Here is an 11075-nt window from a genome sequence, read left to right as displayed (position 1 = left end):
GGCCGTTGCGCGCGAGGCGGGGCCGGCAGGGGGCGCTGCGCTCCCCGGCTGAGGGGCCGCCATGGCCGGGCCGGGGCCGGGGCCGGGGCCGGGGCCGGGGCCGGGGCCGGGGCCGGGGCCGTACCGCGCCACGAGGCTGGTGAGCACCGAGCGGGGCTGGGCACCACCGGGCCGGGCGGGAGCCGAGGGCGCGGCTGCTGCGGGGGGAGCGGGGCGCCCGTGGCACCCGTGCGAGCGCCGCGGGACGGGAGGTGGCTCTGCCCCTCGGGTCTGCTGTCACGACAGAGGGGCGCTTGGGGGTGCACCGTGCCCGCCGCCGCGACACGTGGGTGCCCTGGGACCCCCTACCTGCTGTCGCGACGGGGCTCAGGGACACCCCCTGCTCGCTGTCGCGACACGTGGCTGCCTGGCGCCTTCTGCCCCATGTCCGTTTTCTCAGTGCGCGGGGACTCCACACGGGGGCGCCCCGGGACGCCCCGCGCGCTGTCGCGACATTGGGTGCGCAGGGACACCCCGTGCCACGATATGTGGGTGCCGTGGCACCCGCCTATCCTCGCGACATGGGGGTACCTGGATACCTCCCCCGCTCTGCCCTCTGTCGCGGTAATGTTGACGCCCTGCTGTCGCGACATGTTGGGTGTCGCGACCCGCGGGTGCCGCCGGTGGCTGCAATGGGCGGTGCCGCTCGGTGTCCCCGCAGTGGAACGAGGTGACGCGGTGCTTCCGGGCCGGGATGCCCCTGCGGCGGCACCGGCAGCGGCTCCGCTCGCACGGCAGCTGCTTCACGGCCGCCGAGGCCGCGGACTGGCTGCACCAGGTGCTCCGCAGCAACAGCAGCTTCGGGCCCGACGTCACCCGGCAGCAGACGGTGCAGCTCCTGCGGAAATTCCTCAAAAACCACGTCATCGAGGACATCAAGGGCCGCTGGGGCGCTGAAAACCTGGAGGACAACGGTGCCCTGTACAGGTACTGAGGTTGGAGTTGTCCCGTGGTCTCGCAGGTTGAGAGCTTTAATTTTGTGAAAAGCGCCAATCGCGTGGTTTTAAAATTGTAAAAGTTTAATAGTAATAAAATGGTTATAAAAATAGTAATACAATTAGAGTAATAATAATTTGGACAATTTGATTAGGACAATATGAGACAATAGAACCAAAGAGTTACGGACAGTCCGGGTACCTTTTCTGGGCAGCACGAGCCTGAAAAAGGCCCCACGTTAACAGAGGATTAACCCTTAAAAGTAATAAACTGTTGCATGTTCATACACCTCATCCATGATGCATAAATTCCATTCAAACACAGGATTCTGGCTGGGCAGTGTCAGCTGCTTCCTCCGAATCCTAACATTGCCTTCGAGGCAGGAAGAAGTTCATTTCTTCTGATCATGGGGCAATAAATTCTGTTTCTCTGAAGGATTCAGGTGTCCTGTGGCTGCTCTCTCACTGCGAGTCCTCTCTTTAAAAAAAGGATCCTACACAGCATAGTTTCTATTTTAACATTTTGTTATAACCTAAAACTATGTTTAACACAGCACTTAAGAGAATTAATACAGCATTACTTTCTAACACAACACATATAATACTCATTTTAATATTTGCGAAAAGCCGATCATAAAATACACATTGTTCACAATTTAAAATGCTTAGATTTGCAAAAAGAGCTTGCTTCGGATTAAACATCCTAGGTAAAAAGTTAATTATCAGCATAGTTTTTCTCCTCTGAGTGTTTTGCTTCGCTCCTGTGTGTGTCCATGCTTTTGTCCATCCGAGGCTTTTGCTGGAATACAAACTGCACTCCAGTGCTTTGGAGTGAAGCCAGGGTGTTTTGTAGGAGCTGCCTGCTGGGTTTGCTTCTCTTGGGCCTTTTACACAAAGCCTGAGTGGGAAACAGAGCCAAGCAGCTCTGAAATTAAAGGTATTAATGGCCCCCACTTCTCACGTTCTGGGCTCAGGCTGTGCCAACACCTTCAGCTTGACTTTGGCATCAAGAAAAACAGCCTAAAGCTAATTTATCATATGATAAACTTAATTTTTTTTTCCTTTTTTTAGTGAATCTAACAGAGTCACACTGGTATGGAGTCAGAGGTTTTGTTTTGTCAAGTCATTTATCTGATTACAGATCAGTTCTGAATGTATTTAACATCTCTCCCGTTCATTACAGATTTCCTCCAACCTCTCCAGTCAAACCTCTACCAAGCCCACCAAGGGAGAACTTGGAAAGCTTCTCTGGAGACAAAGGAAAACTTTTTAAACTGCCCAGCTCATCCAAAAGGGGTTTGAAAAAACAGGAGCTCCTGCAGTCTGTGGTAATAACTTCTGTTCCTCACAGCAGTGCAGTTGGCTTGCATTGTCTTCAGTCTTTAAAATTTAATGACACTGCTCTGTTGTGGCATCTTCCCTTAAGAAAGAATAGTTTAGACTTAAGGAATTCACAAATATTAAGAAATAAATTTATATGAGAGGGATTTTTATTTTTATTTATTTTTTATTTTTCTTTGTTTTGGGTTTTCTTTGTTTTGTCTCAGTGCAGAAATATCCCTGCTAAGAGATTTTAAAGTATTGGGAGGGTTGAAAGGTGAAGTCCTAGAAGAGATCTGCACGGTATGGCCTAGTTGAAATTTAATTTATTCTTGGGGGACAACTAAAAGGCACAAATAATTTAATTGGTCATCTTTTTGGAGAAGATGGAATGCATGTGTGGCCCTTGATTCAGCTGAGATTGGCGTGCATAAATTCTGAATTCAGGTCCCAGTCCTGAAGGAGAATAATTCACATATTAATATATCTGGATTTGAGGCGTTTTTACCTTTTAAATTGCTGATTTTCGATTGATCAGGGGTTTCTTTCATTTCTTTTTAGTTGTGTGCTCCCATTTCACTGCTGAGGCTGCAGGTTACCCCCTGGCTCAGGTGGAATTTAATGCTCCACAGAATACCCTGTTCTTCTAATTCAGATTTTCTCTTATTTTTAATTGCCTTATGAAGCTCATTTATCTTACAGTCCAAACCACTCATTTTCAGGAAAACTTAGCAAGACCAAAAGCTGATGTAGCAGAAGAAAAGAAGGAAGGCACACTGCAAAGGAGGGAAATAAGCCAGGAATACGTGCAAGAAACATGGAGAAATATCATCCGAATACAGTGAGTGAGGAATTACACACAGCACCTTCTCCTTCAGTGGCAAATGGCCCAAGCAAGCTTTCACCATTTGTTTTTAATTCTTAAAGCTGTGTTTTAAATTGAATTTGAATTTTTGAAAAGTTGCTTTTTTTTCCTGTTGTTTACACGGGTTTTCTAATCTGTTTATTAACTTTGGGCTGCTGCATTTAAGGAATTTCTGATCAGGTGCTGAAATATGTTTTAAACACCTCAGGTGCTCTTCCTTGCTGATTGTTGCTGTTTGTCCCAGGGAAAAGTGTCCCCAGTTGTCCTCCTGGAAGTGAGAAGTTCTCAAACAGCACTTTAGCTCACCCAGAGTTTTGGAATAGATATGGAAAGAACTTGTTTTCCTTCATCCCTTGCAAATCTTTGCTCTCTTCCTCCCCAGTCTGCAAACCATTTTGGGACTGCCCTCGTTGGAGGAGGTTCTGCAGCCAGCCCAGATCATCCCTGAGTTTGTCATGTACAACATGAGCAACACCAGCAAACACGGCGTGGTGATCCTGCAGGACAAAGCAGGTGACATTTATTTCCCTAGATTTGCCTAAAAATTCTTTATTTCTAAATAATAATTCATCTGTTTCACAGGCTGTTGTTTCCACTTTTTCCCCAACCACAGCCCAGCTCAGGGACCTTAAATCCCATCCCACCCCTGCCATGGCAGGGACACCTTCCCATATCCCAGGCTGCTCCAGCCTGGCCCTGGGCACTGCCAGGGATCCAGGGGCAGCCCCAGCTGCTCTGGGAATCCCATCCCAGCCAAAAACTCCTCCCCAATATCCCATCTAACCCTGGCCACCTTCAGCTTGAAATTATTCCCCTTTATCCTCTCAAAATTACATGTGGAGCAGTATTTAAAATCAGTATTTTAAATCTCATCTTTTGTGCTTTAGGTGTTATTTAATACGTGTGAGCCATTATTAGTTGTTAATTATTTGGGCTCATGTCTGAATGATGCTTTTATCTGTTTGGATTTCAGAAGACCTCCCTCACTGGGTGCTGTCAGCCATGAAGTGCTTGGCCTACTGTAAGTCACTGAAGAGCTTTCAGGTTCCAGAAACCTCTTTTGAAAGGGAAATATTTGTGTGTGTGAAATCAGCTGTGATGTTTCAGTTCAGAAACCTGTGGGTGGTTTCCTCTAATGCAGTTTTTCAGGAGTGAAAGGGACTTTGCTTTTCTAGTCTCTGGCTTTTAGCTGAACCAAAACATTTCCTACACTTCATATTAAACTGGGGAGATCAATTTTCTTTGCTTTGTAAACAATCAACTCTAAATTAATTAGATGAGTGCCTCTCAAATGAGACCAGAGATAATGAGCTTTTATTTCCATGTGCTGAGCTTCCTTTTGCTCCAGGAGCTTGAGCTCCCTGTGGGAGAAGTGGGATCACTGTGCTTTGGAAATGAAGGCACATACTAAGGGTGGGTGATAATTTTGCTGAGGAACCTATGAAGACCACAGAATTAATTTTTCTTTATTTATTTTCTTGGAGTGGAACAGAACTGAGCACAGCTCTTCAGTGGCTGCCTGGAATCTCTTACACTGCTTTTGCTTACAAATTGTGCCAAATACAATCTTTGTGGATTGCCGATAGGATTCTTTGCTTGTGAAACAAGAATAAGTTTAGGCTGATCTTCAGGATTTTCTTTTCTAGCGGGACTGTGGATTTTTGGGGTGAATTTCTTTTCTTCCCCCCTTTTCAGGGCCCAGGAACAAGGACATGAGCCAAGACACCTACAGTGGCTTTGAGCGGGACGTGTTCAGAACAGTTGCTGATTATTTTCTCAGTCTTCCTGAGCCATTGCTTACTTTTGAATACTATGAGCTCTTTGTTAACATCTTAGGTATGTATGAATTTAGAAACACTCAGGGCAGCTCTGAGTTCAGATCAGCTGGGGGACAAATGTGATTCAAAGCAGAGCTCGGCCTCCTGATGTGTGTGGGAGCTCCAGTCTGAGGAGGATCATCACTGCTCCATTCTGTATTAGTGTTAATTAAAATGCACTTCTGCCTCATGATTTCCCATTTAAATTGCTATTTCAGCTCACATTCTAAATATTCAATAACAAAAACTTCAGAAGATGTGCTTGTTCTGCCTGCTCCTCACTATTGCAGTGTCACCTGTCCATGTTCTTGCATGTTGGATGCAATGGCCTTGTTAAATTGCTTTGGGACTGAACTAAAGCCTTCTTAATTAATATCTTAAATAATATCTTGACTTTGTTGTCTGTCTGCCCAGTTAGCAGCTCTCTGAACTGGTTCATTTTCACACCACTTGCACCTTTAACATCTCTTTCATTTCCTGATAGTTTTGTGTGGCTACATCCAAATTCCTGATCTGGGCAGTGGAAAACGTTCTGTCCAAGAGGAGAAATGTGACCCTCAGCCTTCAAAACCTCCTCACTTGAACTCTTTCAAGTCCACTGAGTGTCTTCTCCTAAGCCTGCTCCTCAAAGAGTCTGACAAGAAGGAGAAAGGAGAAGCTTCCAGGAGGTTTTCCTCAGAGGAGCTGAGAGCCCAAAACCAGCACGGAAAGAAATGGCAGCAGCACAAACTGCCACGCCAGCAAGGGAGTGCTGGGAGCCTGATAGGAGGGAGCTGCCAGAATCTTGCAGGATCCAGGAATGCCCAAGAGCCACCTGGAGCATTTAGGACAAGGTGTTACTCCTTGGAGAGAATTGGAGCTGCTGCTTCAAGTGTGTGTGATAAAGGAGGAGGTGTGAGCACCACCAGGAGGAGTGGAGAGCTGCTGGAGGAGCACAGAGGGACCTCAGTGGAGGAGCTGGGCTGGGGTAGCTCAGGCCCAGCCCAGGGCCTCAGGAGAGGGCCTGGCCCGTGTCCCTGGGCTGAGGAGCTGCAGGGTGGCAGCCACGGGCCCCGGGCAGCCCTGAGCCTGCTGGGCAGGAGGAGCTCCAGGAGCTGCAGTGCCATCAACAGACCCAGTGCAGAGATCACGGTGCAGCCTCAGCCCCGGGGGCAGGGCACAGCCAGCCCCTCTGTGGCCATCAGCATCCAAAAGAGACTCTGCAGGAGCAGCACAGAGCTGGCAGAAGGCTCTGCCCCCCCCTTCCCTTGTGTGCTGGCTGGCACAAGTAAGGGCTCTCTGCAGCATGCTGTACTGCCTCGTTGTGTGGCCTCACTAATCCCTGCTTCCCTCACCTCTGCCACTCTTGCTAGGATAGGCACAGAGCATGGATTTGTGGGGTTTTAAAGGAAATCTGCTGGCTAAATTGTTTAAGCTGCTGTAGCTCTGCTAACTGTGTGTAGTATCTGGAGTATGAGCTTGATGTGTCAGTGATTGCCCTTTCTGCTCAGGTGAGTGATGGGGGCAAGGAATCTGCACACACCTGCCTGTTGGACATGTCTTTTTCTGTTCTGTAAATCTGTATTTTCTGGGAATAATTAGTGTCATTCCTTAATTGTATTGTGGTCCTAATTGCACCATAATGAAGGAAGTTAAAGGTGACCACACAAACAAAGGCCTGTACACTCTCTCTTCTGTGTTACAGCTGATTTCTCTGGAACTTAAATAATCACACTGAAAAATAAGAAATCTGTGATACTGAGGTAGAAACATGCTGGAAGCTGGTTCCAATCTTAATGCCAGCTGTCTTTGTGGTTAACTTGTAGATCTCCTGCAGCCTCACCTGGAGAGAATTGCAGTGGAGGCCCTGCAGATCTGCTGCCTGCTGCTGCCGCCGCCGAGGCGCAGGAAGCTGCAGCTGCTGCTGAGGATGATGAACAGGATCAGTGGCAACGTGGACATGCCACGGCTGCACGATGCCATGGGCACCAGGTCCCTGGTAAGGGCAGGAAAAACTCTTCTTAGAGGAATGCAGATGATTCCTCAGCCTGATTTCCCACCCTGCTGCTGTTTAGAATCCCTGGCTGGTTTGGTTTGGGAGGGACCTTAAAGCCCATCTCGCTCCAGTTTAAACCTGGTGTGCACTGGGTTGGCTCTGCAGGTTTTAATCACCTCACTTGTCTCAAGATGACCAATTGAAGATTTAGGTTTGGATTAGAAGTAGGAAGAAATTCTTTATTCAGAGGGTGGGCAGGCCCTGGCACAGGTGCCCAGAGCAGCTGGGGCTGCCCCTGGATCCCTGGCAGTGCCCAAGGCCAGGCTGGACAGGGCTGGGAGCACCTGGGACAGTGGGAGGTGTCCCTGCTCCAACCCAAACCATTCTAGGAACTTACTCTATAGTCCTGTGAAGATGTTCAGTTTTCTATAGGTTAAGCCTTTTTCTGCTAGTACCTTTTACAATATGTATTCTTAATTGAAAGTGCTGTTCAATTCCAAAGAAATTACTTTAATTCAGCTGATGACTTTTCCTCCTTGTGTGACCATACTTGGAAGTTGGTATTGGGGGATTTGAGCCACTGTAGAGTGGAGAGGAGGGAAATAAATCCCCCAGCTTTCCCCACTGCAGCTGTGCTGAACTTTTCCAGCTGATCCAGACGTTTTCCCGCTGTGTCCTGCGCTGTGCGGAGGAGGAAGACCTGGATGAGCTGCTCTCCACACGCCTGCTCTCCTTCCTGATGGACCATCAGCAGGAAATCTTCCAGGTCCCAGCTTACCTGCAGGTTGCTGTGCAGGATCACCTCGAGTACATGAAGAAGGCTCAGGTTGGTGCCATGAGAGCAGTGCAGATTCATTTGTTAATTGCTTCTTCTGAAGTTGGGAAAATGCAAATAAACCAAGGACATATTGAATGTGTGGATATTAATTATAATGTTTTGCAGCTTGTGAGTGGGCGTGGGTGGTTATTAGGTACTTACTCCAACAGTACAGAATCAGTTGAGTGCATGCAGAGCCCTTTTTTCTTCCAGTGCAAACAGGAAAAAGAAGAAATTTGTGCCATCCTGCCAACGTATTCCTACTGCAAACAAATCACTCCTCAGGAGTTTGAAGAACAAAAGGTCTCCACCTCACAGGCTGCAGTGGCAGAGCTCCTGGAGAACATCATCAAGGATAAAAACCTCTCTGTGAAGGAGAAAAAGAAAAAGTTAAAACAGGTGAGGTTATTTCATTTGCTTGTGCAGTGCCTTTGTGAGGGAAGGGCTCAGGCACCAGAGCCTGGGGCAGGAGAGGAGCAGAATGTGCTGAGAAATGTTTGTGCTCAAGAGCTGTCGAGTGCTTCATGTGCTCTGCTTGGGATTTTAAAGATGGGTTTTAATGCAGCATCCTCTGGAGCCAGGCTGGGACACCTGGGGGTGCTCACCTGGACAGGAGAAGGATCCAGGCAGAGCTCAGAGGCCCTGGCAGGGCCTGAAGGGGCTCCAGGAGAGCTGCAGAGGGACTGGGGACAAGGGATGGAGGGACAGGACACAGGGAATGGCTCCCAGTGCCAGAGGGCAGGGATGGATGGGACATTGGGAATTGGTAATTGTTCCTGGCAGGGTGGGCAGGCCCTGGCACAGGTGCCCAGAGCAGCTGGGGCTGCCCCTGGATCCATGGCTGGACACTGGGGCTGGAGCACCTGGGACAGTGGGAGATGTCCCTGCCATGGCAGGGGTGGCACTGGGTGGGATTTAGGGTCCCTTCCAATCCAAACCACTCCCTAATAATGCAGCCTTTGGCTGGCAGCAGTGGTGTTCAAACAATGGTGTAAAACCAGGACAAATGATTCTGCTGGAGAGCCTGCTCTCCATTCAGTGATTCCTGTGGAATTGCAGCCTGGATTCCTGTGCTGCACTGGCCATCCAAGTCACCATTAACATGCCAGAGGTGGGGGTAAATTCAATAGGGGTTAAAAGCAATAATTTTTGGCTTTAAGAGACAAAACTCTCTCTGTTGAGAATCCTGAAACATTCTTTTGGTTGCCTTGGCTTTGTGTTTTGTAACAATTACAGTGCTCAAGATTATCTTGCACTTCTCTGGCCTACCAACAACTTGCCTAATAGTAAGGCTAAAACACAGCAGTCCTGTGGATTTAATCCTGGAGGGTTTTTCTTTCTTTTGGCAAGTCTTCCTGCCCAATGGAATAGTTTTGTACTTGTCCTGGAATCTCCTAAGCGAGTCTTGTGACTCCCCTTTGAACAAGCAGCTTTTCAGGACAGCCACGCTTGGCTTTGGTGCCCCTCCTGCAGCTCTGACTTCATGTGTGTTGTGGAAACTTTCTGGGCCTCTAAAAGTGAGTCTGGTTTGGTTCATCAAAACTTCTGAATCTAAAGAAGAATGGCTAGTTATAGTTGATAAATGGTCCCAGTACTGGAGGTGCCTCAGCAGTGCCAGCACAGGGATGGGCACTGCCCTGGGCCTGCTGCACACATTCTGCTTGATGGGAAATGTTGGGAATTCTTGGGAAAAGCCAGATTCATGGCATTTCTAGAGGGTTTGGTCCCAATTGTGTCAACACCAGAAGTGACGAAGGTGGTTTGGATCCATCAGTGGAAAGGTTTGGCTCATGTTCAGATGTATTTACAGTTTTTAATCCCTTCCTGAGGCCTTGCAAGGGAAACAGGCACAATGTCCAAATCACTGCTCTGATTCCAGGTGTTTTCATTTCCTTGGAATCCGTGGTAAGCTTCCCTGGGAGAACCTTTGGCTCCCTGTTGGGTAAAAGAGTTTATCCAGGGAATTCCTGGAAGGCAGCTCTGCAGGCACAGAGTGTTCTGTGGGATTTTCTCTGGGATTTTCTCATCCTGGGTGCCTGTGTGTGCTGCAGTTCCAGAAGGAATATCCCCAGATCTACGGGAGCAGGTTCCCAAGGACGGAGTCGGAAGCGCAGCTCCTGGAGAACAAACCCACCCTCAAGCAGCCCATGCTGAGCCTCAGGAAACCCAAATTCCGCAGCCTCAGGTACTGATTTCAGCACTCCTGAGCCACCTCTCCCTGCTGGAAGTCTGAGGGATTCACCAAAGGAATTGCTGCAGGAGTTTGGTGCTGGCTGTGCTGTGGAAGGAGGAAATGTTTACATGGACACTGTGCTGGAAAGTGCCAAAATACCTTTTTTTGGTGCAGATACTTTGGAATGACTTCTAAAAGAAAAATATTTATCTGTTTACAAATTATTACAATATATTGGAGTAGGAAAATGTAAAAATACACATAAAGCTGTTGTTAACCAAAAATTATTTTTTTTTTAATGGGAAACTAATGATGTGCCTCTTGTTATAACCTTTAAATGTCTATCAGGAATTTGTGCCATTTATTGTAGTTTTTACATGTGTGTGTTGTGACTAAGTGCCTTTTCTATTCTCAAAATGTTTGTCTTTAAACAAAGGAGCTTCTATGAGTTCAGGACCAGAGAGAGAGAGCCAGTTCACCATAAATAAATGATTATCTCACTCCATAAATGCTCCTGTTCATGCCACCTGTAAAACCCTCAGCAGCTTTTTGATATTTATTTATATTAAAAGACTTGAAGTGTATTTCTGCATTTTCATGGAAAACTCATTTTGGATCTGTTGGTGTGATTCTCAAAATAGGGGTGATGGATGATCCATGAAGTGAGAACAGAATATACTAATTTGCCTTTTTTTTCCCAGAGTTAGGCATTTACTTAATAATTATGGTAAGATAAAGGTTCCCTCACAGGAGCTGAAATCTGCAGGAATACTTTTAGGAAAGTAAAATTAATAATAATTAATCTACTCCCTGGCTCTGAGATCCCAGACTGGTTTAGGTTGGGAGGGACCTTAAATCCCCCCCAGTCCCACCCCTGCCATGGCAGGGACACCTCCCTCTGTCCCAGGTGCTCCAGCCCAGTGTCCAACCTGGCCTTGGGCACTGCCAGGGATCCAGGGGCAGCCCCAGCTGCTCTGGGCACCTGTGCCAGGGCCTGCCCACCCTCCCAGCCAAGAATTCCTTGGTACATCTGTGATCCTGAGCCTGTCAGTTCTCTCCCCAAAAAATACCATTTTTCTCCTTTTTTTGGAAAGATTTTGTAAATGAGGAAACCCAAATTAGCCTCATTTTACC

At 47.7% G+C, this 11075-nt stretch overlaps 1 protein-coding gene across 2 annotated transcripts; it reads left to right on the top strand.

Annotated features, from left to right (window-relative positions):
- Positions 1-111: 111 nt before the first annotated feature.
- DEPDC1 (DEP domain containing 1) lies at positions 112-10525 on the top strand. Of its 2 annotated transcripts, XM_036388245.2 has the most exons (12): positions 112-139; positions 701-966; positions 2158-2302; positions 3017-3135; positions 3542-3672; positions 4133-4180; positions 4855-4995; positions 5461-6243; positions 6782-6954; positions 7601-7777; positions 7982-8167; positions 9820-10525. In XM_036388245.2, exons 2-12 carry the CDS (start codon positions 734-736, stop codon positions 9958-9960), a joined length of 2277 nt encoding a protein of 758 aa, XP_036244138.1. In that variant the 5' UTR covers positions 112-139; positions 701-733; the 3' UTR covers positions 9961-10525. The 2 variants fall into 2 exon arrangements, with proteins under 2 accessions (XP_036244138.1, XP_054371820.1); XM_054515845.1 differs by lacking the exon at positions 5461-6243 and having other exon boundaries at positions 116-139.
- The last annotated feature ends 550 nt before the right edge of the window (positions 10526-11075 follow it).

This window comes from Molothrus ater, chromosome 9 (assembly GCF_012460135.2).
Source record: "Molothrus ater isolate BHLD 08-10-18 breed brown headed cowbird chromosome 9, BPBGC_Mater_1.1, whole genome shotgun sequence".
NCBI lineage: Eukaryota > Metazoa > Chordata > Aves > Passeriformes > Icteridae > Molothrus > Molothrus ater.
Note: the sequence above shows the minus strand (reverse complement) of the source record. Positions and strands in the feature narration are given on the sequence as shown.

Excerpts from the sequence above, each read along its gene's own strand:
- DEPDC1 (XM_036388245.2), top strand. The coding sequence starts at position 734 with ATGCCCCTGCGGCGGCACCGGCAGCGGCTCCGCTCGCACGGCAGCTGC. Across the intron at positions 3,673-4,132 it reads GATCCTGCAGGACAAAGCAG|AAGACCTCCCTCACTGGGTG; the intron begins GTGACATTTATT and ends TTTGGATTTCAG. Across the intron at positions 8,168-9,819 it reads AAAAGAAAAAGTTAAAACAG|TTCCAGAAGGAATATCCCCA; the intron begins GTGAGGTTATTT and ends TGTGTGCTGCAG.